The 23,560-nt window shown below is 43.5% G+C and overlaps 1 protein-coding gene across 1 annotated transcript; it reads left to right on the plus strand.

The window, feature by feature from the left end:
• Positions 1–3,528: 3,528 nt before the first annotated feature.
• On the plus strand, positions 3,529–23,256 carry LOC121963065 (aryl hydrocarbon receptor-like). The gene is made up of 10 exons (XM_042513435.1): positions 3,529–3,541; positions 3,659–3,768; positions 8,862–8,951; positions 10,747–10,873; positions 11,832–11,968; positions 13,641–13,846; positions 13,965–14,074; positions 16,708–16,849; positions 17,731–19,156; positions 22,916–23,256. The coding sequence occupies exons 1-10, from the start codon at positions 3,529–3,531 to the stop codon at positions 23,060–23,062; spliced, it is 2,508 nt and encodes an 835-aa protein (XP_042369369.1). The 3' UTR covers positions 23,063–23,256.
• The last annotated feature ends 304 nt before the right edge of the window (positions 23,257–23,560 follow it).

Raw genomic sequence — 23,560 nt, forward strand, 5'->3', positions numbered from 1 at the left:
GTGTGTGTGTGTGTGTGTGTGTGTGTGTGTGTGTGTGTTTGCACATCTGTTTCCATGTGTAGCCATCTGCCCAGTGCTCAGGGCAGATTAGTGGTTACTTATTAAATACATTGTCTGTTATTTCCTCGCTGTTTATATCCATCAAGAGAGTTTCCTGACCTCAGAATACGTCACAGTAAATTCAGATATTAAAACTTTATTACCTCGATAGACAGACAGAGTGACTTTTTGTCTGAGGATAACTGAAGTAGTAAAACAAAGTGTTCATGAATATTTAATCCAAACCTCTTTAAGCCCAACACCCACAAACACATTGTAGTTTCTGTTGTTGGTGTCGTCATTTGGGGGGCGCTCCCCTCCCGGCAGCCCTGCCGCTGCGCTCGGTTGAACCCTTGAAAAATTTATTTCGGTCATGGCCGTGAGATGCTGCATTAGACGGGTCATTGTTCGCGTCTTCGTCTCTCCGGACGGACTGAGACAGCAGAGGAGACCTGAACGTGGCTGCAGGTGGATGAGGAGCAGATGCGTTACACTCAGAGTTTGGCAACAGTTCAGATGTGATTTTAGATATAGTGGATGTGTGTAAAGGCTTCGTGCTGCTGCTGCTGCCTCTCATGTATTCACTCTCCGTTTTGGCTAAATGAGCGTTTTCTCTGGTTAAATAATTCTGAAGCTCAGCGGAAAAAAGGTAAAATATAAAGAAGCTGAAGCCAACAACTGCACTTTGAATTCACTGTCTGGCCTCCTGCTGACTTCAGCACAGATCGAGGCTTTTCTCGATCACGTGCACACGCGTGCATGTGTGTCATTACTTCAGCAGACTTAAGCAAACACATTTTCACAAGCATTTTTTTTTAGAAATTTCAATAGTTATGTGTGTGAAGGGATTTTGGTGACACTTCACTGTAAGAGTTCATTCATTGTTTTTTTTTTCCAATAAAATATTCCCCAAAATAATGACAAAGCAATTTGTTACACATTAAGTGTAGTATAACAAAAAGGAGGTTATTGATGTTTGAAGTGATTTTGGTGACAGTATACCGTCTCTTCTTCAGGTTATTGTATATTTTAGAGGCTTCTCTGTCTGGATGTAGCACTTTGTAGACAGTCGCTGTCCATCTCTCAGTCGGCTGTACACAGTTATTTGTCCAATTCAGGGGACGACTTGACGACTCGTGCTGAAAATTCAGTTGTATCTCGTCGTCAACTTAATTGCAGTTGGAAAGAGGCGTCATTTGTTTTTGAATGTGAGCTATTGATCTAGGAAATTTAAATATTTAACATCTTTTCAACTAAGCAAAACTGCACAGAGCTGCATTCACAGAAGCCATTTGCAGTGGTGATTTTTAGTGCCAGCCTGGGAGATAGATTTGATCAAAATATTGAACAACACTGAGGAGGAGACTATTAATGACTTCGTTTTCACTGTGCTGATTGATTACAATACAGCGCACCACATCAGCATAACGCCAGATTTGAAAAAAGCCATATTTCACAAAACTGCAGTGGAAACACTTTTGAGTCTTTTCTAGGTCACATGATGCTGTGTCTGTGTGCTTGTCTGGAGGAACTGGCTCCCTCATGATGCAGCAGGAGCTACAAGAGCTGTTATTGCATCACGTAACTCTTCAAAAGTTGAGCGGATCATCACGTGGACGCTCCCATGTATAACGAGCTCGCCTTTCCATCATGGCTCCATAGCCTTGGATTGGAAATAATGGCGGCGAGTGCGGTGGCTGCAATAGAAATAAAGCTGCTGATGTTTTGAACATCCGTCAACATGCTTCTTAATGTTATCGCCAGAGAAGTCGCAGAACATCACTCACTGGAAACAGTCTCGCTATTGTATTTTATCAACATTTCGAAAATATCACTTTGGTTTTGGGCAAATTTGTTATGGAAATCTGCCTAATGCAGCATAATCAGGAAGACAGTAGGGTGCATACTAGGACACATTGACAGTGAGTTCAGTGTGACCTCTCATCAGGTTTCTGTTTTAGCCGTAACGAAGGGGCACTGTAAGTCTTGAGCCCTTCTTTTTAACCTGCTCAAACTTATTGTGACAGCAGAAAAACATCGGCCACCGCCGTCGATTAATGCCGTTTTATCTTCTGATATAAAAATGGAGGTCAACAATGTAAATATCAGCAGATTGTTCAGCTGATTAATCCATGCAACCCAAGTTTTGACATCAGTACTGGAGGAGCATTTTCGTAAAATAAGGATGTTCATTTTCATCAGCCTCAATACTCCCCAGATTGATTTTTGCAATTTTTCTCCCGACTCACGCTGGCTGATGTACGTATGTTCCTTTACGTTTCCCATCTGCCTTCACACAGTGAGTCAGAGGGGTGAGGAGCGCCTGTTGTGATGTTTTTATTGGCTGTTGGTGTCCTTGTTGCCCTCCGTTGTGCCAACAGATTGTCCCCTCCTCCTCCCGGTGGCCTCGGGGTGTTTTTTCTTGCCGCTGGCTCCCGTTCGTGACGTCAGGGCGCAGAATAGTCCCTCCACCCCTTCGAGCTCTTAATTATTGATCGTCAACATGCTTTTCCTGCTTTCTCTGTCCTGGCCTTGTGAGCTTCCACTACACTGAGCTCTGTCACCAACAGACAAAAGGTTCAGCTGCAGGATTTTATTTTTGTACAAGGAGATATGTTTGTAATTACCTCTGGATGCAAAGACTTTGTTAAATATAATAAACGATGATATGATGAAGCTTTATTGATCCCCGTGTGGAATGTGGGTCACGATCAGCAGAAGCCGTCTAAGTGCTCGAACTTTAGGCCCCGGTATTGTCAGAGACTTCCTCTTCCATTAACGTCTCGGCCGCCGCTTCAGAAAAGCTCTTTGTTTTCTTCAGAATCAACCCACTCAAACACATTTTATCCCCCGGGTCAAAGGCACCGTGCCGGCCTCCATGTTTTTGTCTGAGAGGTCAGAGGTCACAGAGAAGCCCCTGTGGGACGTTTTGTCTGCCTGACTGTACGGGAAATGTCTCAGTCACAATAAATGTCAACAAACTTTGAAAAGCACAGTGAAAAGTCTGTTTTTATCTCTTTATTTGCAAACTGATGAAGTGAAAGAGAAAATATTTGGTGTTACACTCCGTCTTGTGTCCTGAACCCCCGTCTCTGTCTCACTCTGAGAAGGTGTTACTCCCTCAGGTCCTCTCTTCTTTCTCAGCCTGTGCTTCACTCCTCTTCGTATCAGCTCCTCTGCCTCCACTGTTGGACAGGATGCAGCTCCAGAGTATGAAGTTGAATAATCCTATTAACAGGATCCCAAAACTATAGCAGCCTCTTGTCTGATAGTACTGTGTGGTCTTTATTTCAAAGGAGATCATTCTAGTTGCTACATGTTGAATTCTCCTTTTTTTAAAATTAATTTAGGAGTATGCTTTGGTCTATACTGGCAAAAAAGATCCTATAGCATTAACTGTCATCAACAGGGATTTTGAAATGTTTTTCCGTTCTGGCTGAAACCCATATTAATAAAATAAGCTAATATTTATCAGTCTAGCTCCATAACATGACAGATTCTGGTGACTGGCTTTTTAAAGACACACTGATTTGACCAACAGTCTAAAATGAAACAGTGATCTCTTTGCTGGGTAAATGCCCATCACTGACCTGTCCTCTCTGTCTCTCTCTCCCTGCAGTGGCGCTGAAGAACCAGCTGCCCAATGGCGTAAAGAAGAGCAGCGATCACAGCGATGACAGCAAACCGTCCGTGGACAGTGGAATACCTGAGGGGGAGCTGCTGCTGCAGGTTGGTGTGGCTGTTGTCATATTCAGACCTCCAACATCAGCAAACATGTTTCACTGATCTGTTTCCTGACTTTAATCATGGCTGGGACTGTAGTTAATGTGGTGTGGAGCAGGGCTGGATCGCGATATAACTTTTACACGATTGAAATATGAGACATTTTGGACATGTTTTGACAGACAGCACGATCACCCAATGATAACAGAATAGCGCCACAGCGAACCAAATGCAGTGAACGAACAGCTGAGTGTTTGACAGCCACAGCTGATGTCCAGAGCGATACGGCTGATGTCAGCTGATGTCTGTCTGCCCGCTCCAGCGCTTGGACGTGTCCTACAGCCCACTCCAGCGCGGAAATGTGCAACAGCCCGCTCCAGCGCGCGGAAATATATGACAGCCTGCCCCAGCGAAGAGACACAGGCTACAGCCCGCTCCAGCGCTGACATGTCCGACAACCCGCTCCAGCGCTGACATGTCCTACAGCCCAGTTTGTGCTGAGTGGTTACATGACTGTCCCTCTGTATGTCTTGGACATGTTTTGATCTGGATTTATCTGGAGTAGCTATCATCCAACCACTGCTGCCCCCCCCCAGCTCTGAGGCTCGCGGTCAGCCGTGGCTTCTTTTGCTGTGCATCATGCTGAGAGTCTGCACACAACAACATAGTAATTGGCTGTTTTAGGGCAGTTGAAACCTTCTGATGGAGGAGAGGCTGCTCTGCACAGCAGGACAAGAGGAGACAGGCTATGTTTGCTTTGACTTACATCAGCTTTTGGAGAGAGAGAGTAGACTTTTGAGTTCACCACAGTTGTTTTTCACTTTCATCTCACTATTATTATTTTCAAAAGTCAAGATAATGACAGGGTATTGTGCGTATGTATTCCTATTTATTCTCTGAAAAGTTGCCCTTACAGAGCTTCATAGTGGGTTTAAGCTGATTGTTTTTTCCATCCAGCCAAAAACTTTGCCTTTGTAGATAATTCTCAACTCTCTACTAGCAAAAAACAGCAGTTTTAGGGGTTTGAGTTGCGTTGAGGATAATTGATCTGCTGTTCTGATCAGGTCTGATTGATGGTTGAGAGCAGCAGCAGCAGCAGTACAATGAATGGTTAACTTTTACTTTCACTGCTACTGTCTGTGCCCAGGGTGCACTTTGCACTGGGAGCGTGCTGCAATTAATAACCCAACGCTGTATATCTTTCAATAGCACTCCTAATGAACGCTCCAGCTTCAAAAAATATAAAATTAGGACAGGATGCCACAAATAAATGTGTGGGAAACCCTGGTGATGCTATCGTGTCCGAACAGAGAGTTAGTGACCCACAATTCTGTCACACACAGAATACCTTAAATATGCACCTGTGTCTTGTAAACAAACACATACTTGTTAGCTGTGCGCTCCAGGTAGACACTCAAAAGAAGGGTTATTAGGATACTTTCTATTCTCCCACATTTGTACTTTTTACACAGAAAACACATGTTTCATAGTAACATTATATAGCAAACAGCATGTCAGTTACCTTTATAAGGCTAAGCTAGACACGTAGCTCCCTCACAGTCTCCGTCCACCAGCTGCAACCTTATGAAGTTTATTTGAGTCAAATATAGAGCTCTGGGAACCTTCACCAGGCCAAAAAGAAACCCTTTTTTTGTTTGTTAGTTTGTAGGGAAGTATTTAGTACTTTTTTTCTTGTTGGGTTGTAAGGGCAACTTTTTATACAGTCCCCTAATTTCTTTCCACTATGCCTTTCATCACATGGAGCCATGCCTCAGGAGAGCACAGGAGAGACCGGTGAAGTAATGTGACTCAGGGTGATGACAACTTGTTTTGTGCAATCAAAGCCAGCGCCAAAGGCTGAAGCTAATAATGATGACAAGCAAAAACACTCTAAACTTTTGACATTTTATGGCATATTCTAGAAACTGCCATAAAAATGACAACTAAACAGAACTTCGTAGTAAAAAACTCGACCCCTTGGTACGGAGACAGAAGTAAATGCTTGTTCCTCCGCTCTGAATCAGTTTATTGATAACCGTATTGATCCCAGAGGAGTAACTGGGTCACTGCAGCAGTGAAGAATCAGGCAGCAGCAGCTTCCTCCTTCAGCTGCTCTCTTCCATTACAGACAGCGGCCCATGAATTATACAGAGCCGGTGAACACATCTATTATTGAAGGGAGGGGGGTTTGGATGAAGGATGTGTATGTCACTGGAGGTAGAAATATACTAAAAGCATTTAAAGTATTTTTGGATGTTTGACAGTAAATCACCAAATCTTAAAAACACCTTCATGCCTTCATATTGTCCTCTTACAGACCAGGGAGTTTTGTGTAAACTAGCTCAAAATGAGTTATTTTGTGGGGGGGTTCTTCATCTGTGGTAAATAATACTGAGACAGGAACAGAGAGTTTTCCTGTTTGCTCTCATTGTGTTTTCATCTGACAGAGAAAACAAACAGATGCATCTACAGTAAATATTTATACACAGCGCCCGTATGCCACTCCACCCTGCATACTGTATGTGTGTGTTCATGTGTGTGTGCACTGTAGTGCATGTGTGTGTGCTGGGCGTGGTCTCTTACTGTAGGTTGCAGCTTTTTGGCAGTTTTTTTTAAAGCTTAAATCTCAGATTAAAAACTAATCCGGTTGTGTATAAATAATGGATTTTGTTTGACATTTCCAGGTTTTTGATTCATGAATTTATGACTGCTGAGTCGCTCTGCAATGACTGGTACTGCTAAAAAAATGATTTTGAGAACTGAAGTTACTGATTAATCCTTCAACACCTTTCTGATTAAATAACTTGTCCTTTTGACTTAAAATATGCCAGTAAATAGTGAAAAATGTCCGTCATATGTTTCTGGAGTCTAAAGTGACATTTTCAAATGTCTTGTTTTGTCTGACCTACACTCCAAATCCAAAAGATATTCTGTTTATAATGACACAAAACAACTATAAAAAGGAAGTCCTTACATTAGCGAATGTTTGGGGTTTTCTTCTTCATTGCAGTAAATGAACTGTCAGAATTTCAGATGAATTTTTATTTAAAAAACAAATTGTTTCCAGTCTGAAAAATGTCAGCATGTCCTTAAGAAGTGCAATTCAGTTTTATAAATATTAGGCCTTAAATGTCATTAAAAAGTCTTAAGCCCTTACATATACAGATGTTTCTGTAAACTGAGATTAAAAAATATTGTCCACACGACCTTTGTTTTACAAATATCTGCGTCCACACTAAAAAACAACTCCAAATGCCAACTAACTGCTCAATTAAAGGATGAAGGAGCTCTCTTAAACATACACGTGATGCTCTGGACATGCTTAAGTTTCCCTTTATTACTCTTTGTTAAAGTTAGTCAGGCTCTTCTGCGTGAGTCCACATTTCTGATGTTACAAATCCTTAAATCTCCCTCTGAACCGAGTCCTGTCTGTTTATTTTGTACTTGACCTTACCTGTTGGCAACATGTGATATATACTTAACTTTTTACTCAATGCTTGAATCAGAAACATGGTTTGTTCAAAAATCCGTCAGAAATTTGGTTTGACTTATCTTAAAAAGGTCTTAAATGCATTAAATTGAATTGTAATACTTCTAGATACCCTGTAATAAAATAAAATGATAAAATAATGAACAGCAGGCCAATATATGAAAGTTATATTGTCACTATGATATTAGACAAGGTATCGTCTTAGATTTTAGTTATGCAAGTGCGGTCTTTACCTGGGTTTAAGGCTGCATTACAGTGAAGTTGAGAGAACCTGATTTTATGAAAATAAATCAGAGTTTTGCCTCGTTATAGTCACATGTTGCCTCTGTCGAGTAAAAACCTTCCCACCTACACGTCAATAATTCAGCAGCTAAGAGAAGCTGTCTTGTTTTCAGCCTGATGCTAATGAATTTTTGACATCATGTAATGGATTTTCAAAGTGGTTTCAAAAGGAAAAGTTTTGACCCAACAGCAGCGATGTAAATCTTAGAAATGAGGAGCGTATTAGTGTCTGTTCAGATAAAGAGCGTCTTCCCGCGGAGGTCATCGTCGTCTTCATCAGCGCGGTGTAGGCGGATGCTGGCAGGATGCCGTTGTGACTCTTTGCAGTGTCGGGACACAGTGTCATCACCTCCTCGCCGAGCCCCGAGGCTCCAGGAGGGAGAGGAGGAGCGATGATGGAGGTGTTAGTCATCCAGTACTGACCTCCTTCTCCTCCCTCCTCCTCCTCTTCTCCTCTCAGCTCTCCTCCTCGTCTTCCTCCCTTTCTGCCCGGGGGTGAAGTCTCATCCCTGTTATGTTGTTTTAGTCTTCTCCTCTTCTTTCTGCAGTCCCATCCCTCTCCTTCATCCTCGTTTTAAAGCCTTTATTCTCACCAATAATTTCTTCTGGACAAATCCAGACTTCTATTCTGTTGTTGGCTCATATTTGGGCTTCAGCCGGTCAAACTACCTTTTTTATTTATTTGTAGTAAATATGTTGACGTGTTTGGCTTGCTAATATGCTAACACTTTAAGATTTTAGATGTCAGGACAACGATGAAAATTATACTTACTCTGGATGTTCACGCTAACCATGACGTTTTTTTCATCAATGAGAGTGATGATGGGCTGTTCGCAGTCATCTCCTCAGACATCTGGCTCAGCCTGAACTTGATCTCTGTGGTCTTGAAAGTGGTCTCATTGAAAGAAGCTGAGCGTTGTCCACACTGATCACCAGGTTTGGTTCTCGTTTGGTTGTGGCGAAGCCCACACCGATGGCCTTCGTGTGTTCAACAACCAATAGCAGATAAAATAAACGTCAAAACACTTACGTCACAGAACGTTAAAATGTCACTGCCTCTGTGTGGATAGCACTTTGGGAAAGCTGTTTTGTTTTCACTTGCCGGTTTTTCTAAAGTAGGCTAAATTAATCAGAACTCCCTGTAGGTTATTCTTCACGCTCAACATCTGTATTGCAACTCATTTTGCATTTAAATTACTTAAAGTCGTGGAAACAGGGTCAGATAATATGAAAAAAAGTTGTGTAAATGTATTACTGAAATGTTTGGGACCCTTTAAGTGACATTTTTAACACAGTTCTAGTCACTGAAAACCTCTTCTCTCTGCAGGCCCTGAACGGCTTCGTCCTGGTGGTGACCGCTGAGGGAATCATCTTCTTCTGCTCTCACACCATCCAGGATTACCTCGGCTTCCATCAGGTAAAACGGAAATGGCTAAAAGCAGAATGAATTATGGGTAGAAGATAGATACAGTTGCTGCTGCAGACAAACATAAAGTCTCGTGTTGTGCTCATATTCAGATTTTTCTTTGTGTGATCTCAGCGGAAGTTAACTGCTCCAAAGACAGATCTCATTAACACTTTCCAATGACGGGGCAAATTCTGGATCATGTGACTTTTACAGGCAATGCCTATTTAGCTTGTAATTAGTTAATGTGATGCTAAAAAACACACTTTATCTTGTTCATGTGTTCAGTAATTATGACACTATTGAGAGGCAGATTGTTGGTGTTAACGAGCACAACGAGGCTCATAACAAGCGAACCCTGAGAGCAGCAAGTGAACGCATCGTCCCGAGTGCCCGAGGATTGAAACAAACGCACATATGGAGCGAGAGCTTTAATCCAATTGGCTTCACAACGAAGCGCCGCTGCCTGCGGTCTAATCTCATTTTGGAGAATGTGATTATCAAATTACCCAAAGTCTGTCTGTCTGATACAGTGCACACACACACACACACACACACACCATCTGAACTAAACGCAGACACACTGTACATCAACAAACCCTCCCCCCTTTCATGCACACACACACGAAGGTGTAAACATCACCTCTCACCCCTCATTTCCCCGTCCACCTGAGGCGCGTCACCATGCATTTACCAAACGAACCCAAATCTGAGGTGAAGCTGCTGTCCCTGCTCACATCGAGTGTTTGGAAACAGAAAACCCTGGTGTCAACGGCTTTTGTAAGACAAGACACAACTGAGGACAAGTACGGAGAGACAGGAACGACACAGATGATGTTTTTGTAGTTTTCATTAGCCGTTCCTCCTCGAGCCTTACTCTTCCTTTACTTCAGGGGTTAATATCCAGGCTGCATGAAGCCCAAATGCAATCCACGGTCATAGAAAACCTGGAATAGTCATGGAATTTTTCAGGACCGGAAAAGTCATGGAACCTGTAAAAATCACTAAAAGTTTAAGGAAATCATGGAAATGTGTTGTGTATAATACTTTTTTGTAGTTAACTTCGGTTTGGAAGGCATGTTTTTTTTTAAAAGGAGATTTTTTTTGGTGATTATTATTTTTTTCTTACTTTTTTTGGTGATTCTTATAGAAATGGTACATTTTTTCTTATACATTTCTGTCAATTTTTACAAAAAACATTAAAGAAAGAAGGGAGATATTTTTAAAAAAAATTTTTAAGAAAAAAATTGTATTCAGAAAAAACAAAATTGTTGGATTTTCACATTTCTGATGGTCCTTGAACACATCATGGAGGACGCTGAAATGTGTTTGAATAGAGTTTGAATCTTATGTGTATGGAAAAATGCTGGGCAAGTGAGGCAAGGAAAAAAAACATTTGGGTCCTTGAAGAGTCATGGAAAAGTTTTGAAATTTTGTCCATGAAAATGTCTGGGAACCCTGTTACTCCCCTTCACATTTTTTCACTTGTGATTCCTTTTTGGGTGACCTGGGTTTGACCCCTCCCCCTCTGAGAGGGTGGGTCCGCTCTGGTCGTCAGCCAGGTCATGCCGGGCCTGGACGGCAGATATCAGGGTCACCGCAGGTCTTTGGCTCTGAATCAACTATTTGAATCAAATGTTCAGCGACACTTGATTTCTTTTGGCTCCACTTCAAGGCAAACGGAATCAAACGCACCCCTCGGGGTACCTGCTGACAGTGAGGGCTCCAACAAAACATCTGCCTCAACTTGTGTGTTGTCTCACAGTCGTCTTGATTAATGATGTTGTGTATTGTGTTTTCCTGTCAGACTGATGTGATGCACCAGAGTGTGTTTGAGCTGATCCACACTGAGGACCAGCAGGAGTTCAGGAGCAACCTGCACTGGGCCCTCAATCCTCCTGCCGGCCTCGGACCCCCGACAGATCCCCAAACAGGTCTGTAAACTGAAGACTCTTTCGTTCAGCAGTGTCTCCATGCTGAGCCTGTGATAGGCTGGCACAGGAGAAAGGTCTGAATAAAGTGACTCAGCGGTTGTAGGCTCCCCTTTGCTACGTCAGAAAAAAATAACCTCAGAGTTAACAAGGTGCATGCTGTAAATGGAAAGCTTTGCTAAGATTTTGATTGTGCATCAAAGTACGGCTGCTTTGTTCTTTCGGTGAACTGTGTTAAAGATACACAGCGAATAAGACAAAGCCCAGACGCCATCTTGCAGGACTTATGTCCCATGCTGATCCATTGTCTTAGACGGCCAGTTAAGTTTGTTTTTTTTAATTAATTTTCCTTTAAGAAAATTTTTAAGCTTTTGGCTTTTTTTGATAGGACAGCTTAAGCATGAAAGGGGGAGAGACAGAGGGGATGACATGCAGAAAAGGGCAGAGGTTGGAATCGAAACCGTGGCCGCTGCGGTGAGGACATAGCCTCTGTACATGGGGCGCCCGCTTTACCAACTGAGCTACTGGGCGCCGCCAGTCTGAGTTTATTTACTACATCTTTATACTTTCACAGCGACGTGTGCCAGCGACATTGCCTTTACCAGCTTACCCATCTGTTACACTTCACACGAGCTTCTGTGATATCGCCGTAATAATGTTGTGAAAGAGCCACAGACAGCCATTAAATCATCTGTGGTTTTAACGGGCGGAGCGAAATCCGTCAGAGCTGAAGTACAGTCAGGCTTCACCTCCAATTATCATTTAATGTTTGTTTTATCACCAAAAGTTGATAGTCAGCATAAATCTGTTTCTGTTTTTATGGTGTTTTCTTTGTTTGCCTCCATACAAATGCAAAAGTTCCACAAAAAAGCAAGATACTGTGATTACTATTTGGTTAAAAAATGTTTTAGTGTGTATAATATGTGCATAAACATTATTGTTCATAATATGATGTCCTCAGACGGCGAGTCGGTGTCGTCCTCTTCCTGCCTGATCAGCTACAACCCCGACCAGCTTCCTCCTGAAAACTCGTCCTTCCTGGAGAGAGGCTTCGTCTGCCGCTTCCGCTGCTTGTTGGACAACTCCTCCGGCTTCCTGGTGAGACCGAAATTTCCATACAACACATACACAATGCTAGGAAATTTTTGGTCCATTTTATCACATGAAACCAAGCAAGACGGCTTAGATTAACCTGTTTCGGTGATTAAGGAACGTGGTTATTGGCATGTGCGTTCTCAGTCAGAGTGATAAAATGAATCCATATTTGAGGCTGTTGGTGTTTTCAGGCCCGTCGGTGCTGCTGGCAGTATGGCGTGCCACCTCAGAGTCCCTCAGGGATCAGAAGCCACCATTTACTCCTGTAATCCGCCTTAAGAGAGCCTCGGGGTCGTGGGGAAAAAGGGCCTTAATCCTCCCACCGGCCACAGGAGACGAGAGCTCAGCGGGGACCTGCTTAGTCAGGGTTGGTAGCTCCAGACCGGCCTCTGCTACTCCCACTTAAGGCAATTAGCTGCAGTTGGAGAAAAACACTCTGTGGTCCAGTGGCAGCGAAAATCCCTTAAACCTGCTGGGAAATCTGGGGCAGAGACCCCCATGAGCAAGGCACTTCATGGAATATTGCTCTGCAACTTTTCAATGCTAAAATGATAAAGATTGGAAGAAAATGAATCATTTATTCAGTAAAAATGCTGAACGTTTCTTAGTTTTAGCTTCTCATTTCTCAGAATTTTAGGAAACTACCACACCTTCCTTTCCACCAAACTGGCTCTGGTTCTTGGTGCTATCCAACAAAGCAGCCAGCGTTTCCACGAGTTTAATGTGGAGTCATTGTAGTCGAGGATGTGCCATCAGTGGAGAGAGTTACACAAAACTCTATGGAAATAAACAGGAGGGAAACACAGTTTGACGGGGGAACAGCATCCATACAACACCGGTGTTGAGTCAGCAGAATTCAAATGAGTGAGTTTAGTTCATCATTCACCTGAAATATGAACATGTTAATGCACAGAGATGTACTTAGGGCGGCTTCTTTATTACTATTCACCCTAGAAGCTCATGTTATGGATTCATCGTCTTGCTCAAAGACACTCCAGCAGCTCTAGTGAAGGGTTTTGAACCTGCGACTCTCCGTCCTCCCTCCCAGTGCGTTTGCGTGAGCATTAAGCCAGGTTTCTGCTTCTGTCTACCGGTCGCTATGGCTTTGTTTTTTGTAATCCCTCCTGCTATTCAGGGCTAGATTCCTGACATCACGGCTGCAGGCCCTTAAACCCACCAAGGTCAATTAACCAGAGCTAACAGAGGAGGTGGGGGTCCTCACACGAGATGCCACAGGGTGAGTGGAGGACAGCGGACAGGAGAGAGTGTTTTCGGGGTTTTTTTCTTCGAGGTCTTTGAGAGGAAGCCTTCTCAGTGCGCTGAAGATCTGTGGTTTGTCTAAACAGAGTCCCGCTAGTTTGGATGAAAACAATCATGCATGAAGTCTCCGTCACTTAAAGAGCGTTTTTAAATGGTGAACAGTGAGTCATGTGACCAGAGGGAGAGCAGCTGGAGTGTTTCCAGTAAGAGACACTAGTGGACGCAGTGTGTTTACAGTGTGCTGAAGTGGTATTGCTCCCTACATTACCCAGCAGGATAAATAAGACTGATGGAGCTGGACAGGGAGAACGAAACAGCACTCACTCGTCTGCGCAGGGACTCGATGCGGTCGTCTCAGAGGAAAAGGGGCAGGAAATAGATCCGCAGCTTTTCATTTTATCTGCTCTCCTCTTAGGCGCTGAACATTCAGGGGCGGCTCAAGTTCCTCCACGGTCAGAGCCGTCAGCAGTGCGACAGCGAGGGGAGCGCCCCGCCTCAGCTCGCCCTGTTCGCCATTGCCACGCCCCTCCAGCCTCCGGCCATCCTGGAAATAAGGACCAGAAACATGATCTTCAGGACGAAACACAAGCTCGATTTCACACCCATGGCCTGTGATGCAAAGTACGGACTGTCAAAACCTCACCCATCACGACTAGTATTCAAAATGTTTGACAATAAAAATTAGGAAAATCAATAATCAGTGCCAGTTATTAAGTGTGTAATTTTCCTGGATTTTCAGGGGTAAAATTGTTCTGGGCTACACCGAGGCGGAGCTGAGAGTCCGAGGTTCGGGTTACCAGTTCATCCACGCTGCCGACATGCTGTACTGCGCCGAGAATCACGTGCGGAGTAAGTCACTGCAGTTTCAACTCTTTACAGTTTGGATCACAGTTTTTATAGTGAAGCACGACTGAAACTACAGTTACTGGAGTGGAAATACAGGTGGGAAGGGAGTGAAAAGGTAACACAAATCTTTAAAAACAACCTCCACCAAGGATCTGCTGCGCAAGGCAGCAAAGCTTCAACTGCTTCATGGAGTGTTTTCTGTTAAATTAGTTAAAGGGGGTTGGGCAGAAATCGGAAACAGGCAAAATTTGAGCAGCTGAGTGGATCATCCGGAAGTTTTAAATCCACAATTCCTCTGTTAAGTCACCTCCCAGAAATCCCTCATACGTGGCCTTCATTATTGCTAGCATAACACGCCTAAGTTTCCTCAGATTGGAAATCGAATCGTTTAGTGCGGTGCCTGCAATAGAAAAAAAGCAGAAAAAAGTTGAATGTTATCACCTGAGGAGAAGTAGACTCCTTTTGATGAGTCTGTTTGACTTTTTTGGGTTGCTTTGCAGTGTAGGCAGTTGTAAATGCTGCAGCTTTGTCTGCGGGATTCTGCAGGATCCACTCAATCAGACTTTCACCATCTGAAGGACGCACATCTGCATTTGTAGAACAGCCAATAGGAACGCCGTCTCCCTGACAGACCTGTGACTGGACAAAGTCTCATGAAAACAGAGCTAAGAGGAGGCGTAGAAGTCTAGTTTTCTCTCAGATCAGCTGAATAACAAAATGCTCAAAGGTTATTATGGGATTTTTGCCCGAAAACTGCCCATCCCAGCTTCAAATGAGAAGTTGCAAGGAAAAAAATTAAGATGTACTACTCAGGTACACTCTGGGTTTTCCATGAACAGAAAGGAGGGGTTGTAAAAAGTATTTGTTTTTCCTTATCAAAATGTAAGATCCAGCTTGCATTTTTAATCACGGCTGGCCACACCCAGACAGCCTGCTCAGAGGGAACCTCGCAAACCTCAAACCTCCAAACACTGAAACGTCTATTTTAGGCTAACAGGGAGGTTGTGGGACCGCTCGCAGGGTGATGTAATCAGATCGAGCTGATTTATTGGCTTTTTTTTAACAACACAGAAATATGACTTTGCATCTCTCTTCCTCCTCCAGGATCAGCAGATACTCAGAGTTTATGTATATGTTGACGCTCGGCTCATGTTTGTCTCCACAATACATTCATACAACAAACAAACAAACGCTGTGTGTGCATCTGTTGATGGTGGAGAAAATCTCCAAGCGAGAGTCAAGTGTCCTACTTACCTCGTGTACCGGATGACCCGGTTAGTTGTAACCATGGCGCCCTCAACGCGCTGCTACCAGACACGCTCGCTCACAAAGACACATACTGTATGCATGTAGTCATGCATACAGAAATGAAAATACATGCATATGCATTTGGAATCATACAACACAGAGACGCATACATGCCCTAATGCACGCACAGATGGGAACGTGAGTTTCCGCAGAGCACAACAGAAGCCACACGATGACACATGATGCTATTTTAAAGATATATATGTAGAGACCACCGGGACAGTTGGAGAATGCAGACATTTACTGCTGTAATCCCTCAGATTATGAGCAAAAACATCATCATGAGGAGAGTAAAACAACATGAAGCCACACCGGAAACTCGCTGCGGTTTGTTAATGTGTTTAAGTTCTGCTGACAGTTACACAATTTCATTAAGAAACATACCGAATCTCGAAGCTACGCTGATTTTTCTCCAAGGATGAGAGTTTGTCCACAGACATAAATATTGCAGTTATCTCTAAAGGTCAGCAGCTTGTGGCTTTTACTGCTAAAAATATGCAGCAATGACTGAAACTCTCTACAGATCGGCAAAAACAATTTGGGAACACATAATGTTCCTGTATTAAGTGTTTTACTCTTTCTTACATGTAGTTGATTAAAAGACCGTAATTGAACATGAGAATTCTTCATTTAAGCCCAGAATACTAAAACTACTGCAACTAATAATATCCATTATGCTGGATGTTTTCAGGCTGGTCCACTTTGATCTGGATCAAGATTATAAGAGATACACCCTTTAACAGGAAAATTGACTGTAGTATTGATCTGATAGTAAACACTATGAGAAAACAATTTAGACCATGTTGGGACACTAAAACTTTCCTTTGACAGAAAAACTACAGAAATTTCTTTGAGATTCACAGCGTCTAAAAGGGAGACGTTGGTATTGTCAACCGGGAACCTGTTTTCTCTTGTTTCCCAATTGTTCCACTGGTGCATTAAACTCTCCAGTCTGGAGGAAGCTGCGTTCAACTGGTTCTGTGCCTCACTGTGATGTTTGTTTAGAAACGAGACAGCACAGAAACATGACCTGCACCACAATTACACACACCGACAGACACAACACTGAGCCGTGGAGATGAGGGACCAGAGGTAGAAGGATGCAGGGTTGTGTGTGTGTGTGTGTGTGTGTGTCGGGCTACTTAAGTGTGTGCAAACAGGACTTGTAACATGTGCATGTAGCCAAAGTGAACATCAGCATGTAGCCTCCATCGCGGCAGCACGCCCGACTGAGCAAATGCAGTGTGAGTGTGTGCACACTGCGGGGCGTACAGAGCGTAAACAGCAGTGACACGGAGCCTCCGATGTCTCGTCTGATGTGATTCCAGTGATAAAGACGGGCGAGAGCGGCCTCACAGTCTTCAGGCTGCTCACTAAGGACAACCGGTGGAAGTGGGTCCAGGCCAACGCCAGGCTCGTCTACAAGAACGGCAAGCCCGACTACATCATCGCCACCCAGAGACCTTTGGTGTAAGTGCACGACAACTCCAGCTTGGTTTTTAAGATTTAGTACATTTCGGTGTTTCCACAGTCAAGGAAAACCTTGAAAAGTCATGGAATTTCACAATCACATTTTCCAGGCCTGGAAAAGTCATGGAACTAGTAAAAATCATTGAAAGTTATGGAAAAATCATTGAACTGTGTTGTGTGTAATAAATTCAATTTCACTAATGTCACATAACATTGGAATTATTTTCTGATGTTCACAATGTACTGTAGCTCTAACATGACTTGACGTGACAAAGTTTTGGTTATTTTATGTAGCCCATTTTGTTAAGTTGTTCATCACAAAAGTTTCTTAATTCCCCCCCATATTCTGTACGTAGTCCTTATTTTGTGGGCCCGCATTTTCTTTTTTAAAAAAAATAGATTTTTTTCTTCCTGAAAAAAAAAATGTGGCTTTTTATGGATTTTTCTCCCTTATTTATTTATTGATTTATTTCATTTTATTTATTTTTTTTTTTTAACATGTTTGAAAGGCATGTTTACTTTTACCTTTTACCAAGATTTTTTTCCTCTTTTTAAACATTTTTGGCAGCTTAAGCATTTTTGACATTTAAAAAAAAAAAAAAAAAAATCTTAAATTTTTCAAAGGCATTTTTTCTTTAAAAATGACACCATTTATCACAGCCAGAATCTGGGAAAAAAAAAAGAAGAAATTATTGTTAATTTTCAAAATACCAACAGCCCTTAAACACATCATGGTGGATGACAAAATTATGTTTGAATTTTTGAAATTTTTTTTTTGAAGTTTTAATTCTGTCTGTTTGAAAAATTCTGGGCAAGTGAGGTAAGAAAAAAATGTGGTAACCCTGAAATTTATCTGTTAATTTCTTCTGTTTTTTCCTCAGAGATGAGGAAGGAGGGGAGCACCTGAGGAAGCGATCGATGCACCTTCCCTTCACCTTCGCCACCGGAGAGGCGATGCTCTACCAGACCGGTTACCCGCTGCACGGCTTCTCCGATTCCTTCCAGGGCAAATCTAAAGGCAGCAAGTCCAAGAAAGGCAAGCAGGACAAGAGCTCGTCAGACGACCTGGACCCAAAGTCTCTGCTGGGAGCGCTGATGAGCCAGGACGAGTCTGTGTATGTGTGCCAGCCGGACACAGAGCCGAAGATGTCTTATCACAGCAGCCTTTTTAGCGAGCAGCAAAGTGACGGTGACAGTTTCGGTGGTTTGTTAGGTGGCGACAGCTGGCAGATGATGTCTAACGGGGATGCGGATAGATGCAAAACATCAAGTTATGACCCACTGCTCGCCACTCTGGACTCTCTGTCCCTTGACGGAGAGGAGACGTGCTCCAACAGTGAGCTCTTCAGCGCCCTGGAAAACCTTGGACTAAATGCTGAAGACCTGGAGCTCCTGCTGCTGGACGAGAGGATGATCCAGGTGGAGCTGGGTCCAAACCACGTCCCAACGCTTAGTGACCTTCTCACCAACAACGAAATCCTCTCCTACATCCACGACTCTCTGGAGAGCGGGACAGAAGGGGAGTCAACCCGTCCAACAAACACAGACTTGGCCCAAAGCGTCTCCCAGCAGCCGCAGGCGTCCCTCACACCTGCTGTCCCTCCCGCTGCTCCCATCACACAGCTGTCGCAACAGATGCAGCAGCACATCAGTGCAGGCGAGCAGACGAGAACTCAGCCTGTCATTCAGTCCCAGCCGGGACAAATGGACGCCAAGAGTTTAACTGAGATTCCTAACGGTCACTGGGTGGTAACCACAGACAACCACCATCACGCTCACACTGTGCTCAAAGCCTCACAGCTGAACGGTGAACATAAACACCTCAATCTGGAGTCGAGTCAGCCGTGGCAGCTGCAGCAGGACCAGCACTCGCTCCACCTCCAGACCCAGCAGGTCAGCAGCCACGGCGCTCTGCTGCACGCCTTCCACAGTCAGCCCACAACTAATGGATCTTACATCCCAAACGGACACACCGCCTTTCCACCCAACGTGGAAATCAATCACACAGGTTACATCTCCAACGCGCCACACGCAGGTGGCGTGATGCTGAACGGCGTCGCCACAGCGGACGTCTGTCACTACCAGAATGTGGCGGGCGCCGCTCAGCCTCACCAGCTGCAGACTCACCAGAAACACCAGCAGGTGTTGCAGCAGGTTCCTCCATCCTGTTTGCCCCAGTGTCCCGCCCAGAGCTCTGCACTGGAGCTGGAGCAGTTACTGGGACTGTCCCAGCCACCGCACAGCCTGTCATCGTTACAGGCCTACAGCATGTTCAACACCGCCACACAAGAGTCCTCTCACAGCAAGGTAAGACACAAGGACACCACACTGCTACCACTGTATAAGGAGACCAGGTGCAAGAAATTAAGGTGCATGATGCAGTCGCAGTGGGCAGGTTTCCATTAACCCACAAACTGCGCAATTTGAAATTTAGAATATAAAAGATGCCAAATGAAAACATGTCCACTTTGAAAAAAGCCATATTTCACAAAACAGCAATGAAAACCCTTTTTTGGGTTTTTAGGTAACATGATGCTACCGATATGTGCTTGTGGATGGGAACTGGCTCTCTGGGTATGACACAGCAGGCGCTGCAAATTTAGATCATGTTTTGGAGTAATTATAATGACTGGGTTATTAAATTTTAGGGATGAAAAAAATACTGCTATACTGGGAGTATTGATCCCGATTACTGTAATTTCAGTTCTGAACAGGCATGTTTTGAACGCTCTGCTAAATCGTGAAGTTATGGTTAAATCCAGGACTGTAACAATCTGTGCAGATTTCATTATCCTGCAGCTCATTAAACACCGAGGTCAGAGGCTAATTTCCTGTTTACATCACATCCTCACATAATGTTAGTCCCATGAAAACAGGGCTGAGGCTGCGCGTCCATTAGGAGGTGAGTAATGCTCCCCCTCCCTCAGCCGTCATCCTGATTCCCACTAAGACCTTCTGTCCTGTGTCAGGCCTCTTCAGTCTTTCTCTTTTCCTTCTTACCATCTTAAAAACGACTCCCGCTGCCAGCTCTCCTCAACACTGTTTGTTCTGGGAGCCAAACTCTTGATCCTGGCCCACTGACGAGGCCCGGAGTCTTTGCTTTGCCCTCAAATATCAGGGAACATCAACAAAACCGAGGGCTGCAGAATCTACAACCCTTCAACTCTGCGCTGTTCTCTTTCACTGTCATGAAAATGGATTTTTTTCCGAGTCAGCACACAGAGGCCTCGGGCTGGCATGGAGCTCAGTGTAAACTGTGATGATGCGACCAGACATGCCATGTAAATAAGACGAGGGAGAGATGGGTCACAGCAGCACAGTCTGAGAATAGAGTCTATGCTGCAGAGTCTGGAAGAGTTAAGGAGGGCTTTATGAGACTTCAGAGAGCTTTTATTTGTGCTGAAAGTTTGTGCAGTAAATTACATCACGAAAACATCTTGACATTACTCTAAATTTCAGCCCAGGTGTGAATGAGAGCGATGGTTGTCTGTCCCTCTGTGTCAAACCTGCAATAGTCTGACCTCCTGTCCAGGGTGTACCCCACCTCTCGTCCAGTGACCGCTGGGATAGGCTCCAGTCCCCCCACAACCCTTACGAGGACAAGCGGTTACGCACAATAAATGAATTTCCAAAAAAATATATATAATACTTAAAAATGCCAAGGTTTAGTCTTCTGTTTAGCAGACTGAATATCTTTGCTTTTTGGACTGTTGCTGTCACTAAACAAGCAATTTGAATACGTGATTATGAGCTTTAGGGGGTTTAGATTTTCTAATTAGTTTCTAATTATTTTATGGTCCAAATGATAAATCTTCAATATATATTCAGTATTCAAAAAAGTATTTATATTTATGCCAGTAATTTATGACATATAATTATTTATTTCATTTTTATGTTTTAAAAATATTTTTTAGATTGAAATGTTTAACTAAACAGAAATAATTAAAAGTAACTGTTTATCACAGCCCTAATCAAATGGAAGCTAAATGAGTTGATACTTCCATCAAAAAGAATGTCATCTGTATAAGCACTTTTAAATTGAAATGTATGATCGTCATGCTCTCTCAGAGTCACAGCCAAGGGTTAACTTAGATCCCAAAAACATAATTTGGGCTGCTTAATGAGACTATAACGTTCAGGGGAAGCAGGAATTTGTCTTTGACGGTCCAACCGAATTTTTTCCCAGTAATGACAGAGCAGGGAGGGCAGGGGAATGTCATCCTAAAAAACGCTAATCACTCAGAGTACAAAGACTCATGGAGCAGGAGGTAGAGAAATATTCCCATCGTAAAACATAACGAGGTAACGAGACCTCGCCATCAGCGCTGCGGGATTGAAATTAGGAATGTCTCAGGAGCAAACGGCACCTCTGAAGAACAAGTCTGCACGTTAGTGAAAGAAAATAGATGATCACACATGTACATATTTCTGACGGCGTAATCAAAGATCAGATGAAGCTCCTCCATTTGTTTTTCAGTGTTACTGTCCCACAGCAGGCTAACAAAGGAGAGCATTTGAGGTACGAGCGAACGGGCCGCGGAGAGGAAAGAAAAGCAAAGAGGCAGTAGTGAGAAAAAGAGTACAATAATGAATAGAATAAGGTCGGCCCCAAAGATGGCCCGACCCCGGCAGGCATCCATTCATCCCCGCCCCATTCAGCCTCCACTGTTATTCTTCAGGGTCAGTGGCTGTCGCTGAAAGAAAAATACTGGCAGGCTGTCCAGTCAAGCATGAGCGGTGCTGACCTACAATTTGACTGTCATCATTACCTAATGCTGCAAACGCAGGATGGAGGGGGAGGCAGCCGATGCAGCTGAACTATTCTCAGCTCACACAGAGGACAGCAGAGCTGCACCGAGCCTGCTTTACTCTCAGGTTAGAGACTGTAGAGAAAACATACAGTCACCTTTGAAAGAGTGCAGTGCATGCAGGAGGACAATGTGTCCAAAGACTCTCAAAGTCTAGTATGTGATGATGAAAATGCCCACAATAAATGCACAATTACAAATGTGTGTTTATCATCTGTAATAGTACATCAGAAGGAAGCACGACGACTAATAGAGCCATTACTCTCAAGATGTTGAACACTGAGTATACATTGTGTAATCTTTTACTTTTCCTTTTCTTTTTTGTTTAAATCCAGTGGCAGGAGACTCACTTCGGTGTTTTGACACTCCTGCTCTCGCCTATGTCTCTCTGTCTCTCACAGACACACACACACACCAGGAAATGTTGCACACAAATCATAGAGGGCTGTTAGTTTGTTTCCATTTTAAACTGACTAATGCTGCTCACGTGCGCCTCGAAAATATCGTATTTACAAGTTACGAGCACATGAACTGCTCCCAAAGTCTTAATAGTCATAACTGGGAAGTTTGGATGATACCCGATTTGCCATTGTGACATTTGCGTGATATTTCAGGCCAGCAGAAATGGTGGAAAGCATGGAAACAGTGTCAACTGCACACTTTAGCATCTGCATCTATTAGCTGTTGCAAGCAAGCAATTAACTATCAAGCATGCCAGGCGAGTATACAGACACGGATAACATTATTTTATACATGTATATTTAGAAATGTGTTTTCTCAATGTTCTATAAAAAAAACACTATAGGTTGCTTTGGCACCTAAACTACTTCAGTGCTAACTAATCTGTTTAGGATTACAGTCACTGTGAGTTACACACAGCAGCTACAGACTGCAGGATGCTCCTCCCTCCCTCTGCTGCATATAGTCTCTTTATGTCTCCTCTAATGTCCATCTGTCCTTCTCTCCATCACTCGTCCTCCTTGTGTCACGGCGTCTCTCGGGACTCCAGGACTACCCACTAAACACCACCTACCGCCTGACCTGACCTGCTTTTGTGGTTAAGGTCAATGGTGACCTTATAAATGATGTACATAAAAAATACAAAGACAAGAGACTTTTCTGTCACCTTCTAAACCAACTTTAAGTCGCCACTTATATTATATTATAAAATCAAAATGAGACTTTTCACAAGCTGAAATTGTGTTTAAGGATAAATGAAGTCACTGCATCCTTTAAATGTGACCTTTTTGTTTTTCAGCTGGAGAACGGTTGTCTCCTCAGTGCCACCAACGCAGCGTACATCAGGACGTGTCTGATGCCGAATGGAAACGGAGTAGCAACAGGAGACATCCCAGATGGACTCCCCGCCCTGCAGGACCCCCAGAAATCTGGATTTTTCCTCTGAAAGGACGACGGCAGAGCGTCACAGCAGGAGTGAAGAGAAGAAAAGGTAGAGAAGGAGAAAAAAGAGGAAACTCTTTATTATACCTCTTTTTTTCAGGAAGGACTTTGTATCAGGTTCTGTTTGTTTCAGTGTCCCATCGTTGTGCTACTGACGAAGCACGACGAGGACGTTTTATATCAATCACGTATTATAATTCAGCAAGTGAACGTTTCATTTTAATGTTTGGATGGGATTTGTGCTCTTTTGTTGTCAGTCGGGTGTGGCACCTGATTGAAGCATCACTTTCTGACCTGTACATACACCGTTAGAGACCTGAGGAGAAACACTCCACGAGGCCGCTCGCTCTATTAAACTGGACTCATGCTGCTGGTACTCGAATGACTAAGAGAAGAACAACAACTTCCTGTTTTAGCTGGATCGCTAAAAAATGTAACAAAGATAAAATCCAGACCGGACAATCAGGCTGTTCCTTTGAGAGGTTGTAGCCAAGGCTGCATA

This window comes from Plectropomus leopardus, chromosome 24 (assembly GCF_008729295.1).
Source record: "Plectropomus leopardus isolate mb chromosome 24, YSFRI_Pleo_2.0, whole genome shotgun sequence".
Taxonomy (NCBI): Eukaryota; Metazoa; Chordata; class Actinopteri; order Perciformes; family Serranidae; genus Plectropomus; species Plectropomus leopardus.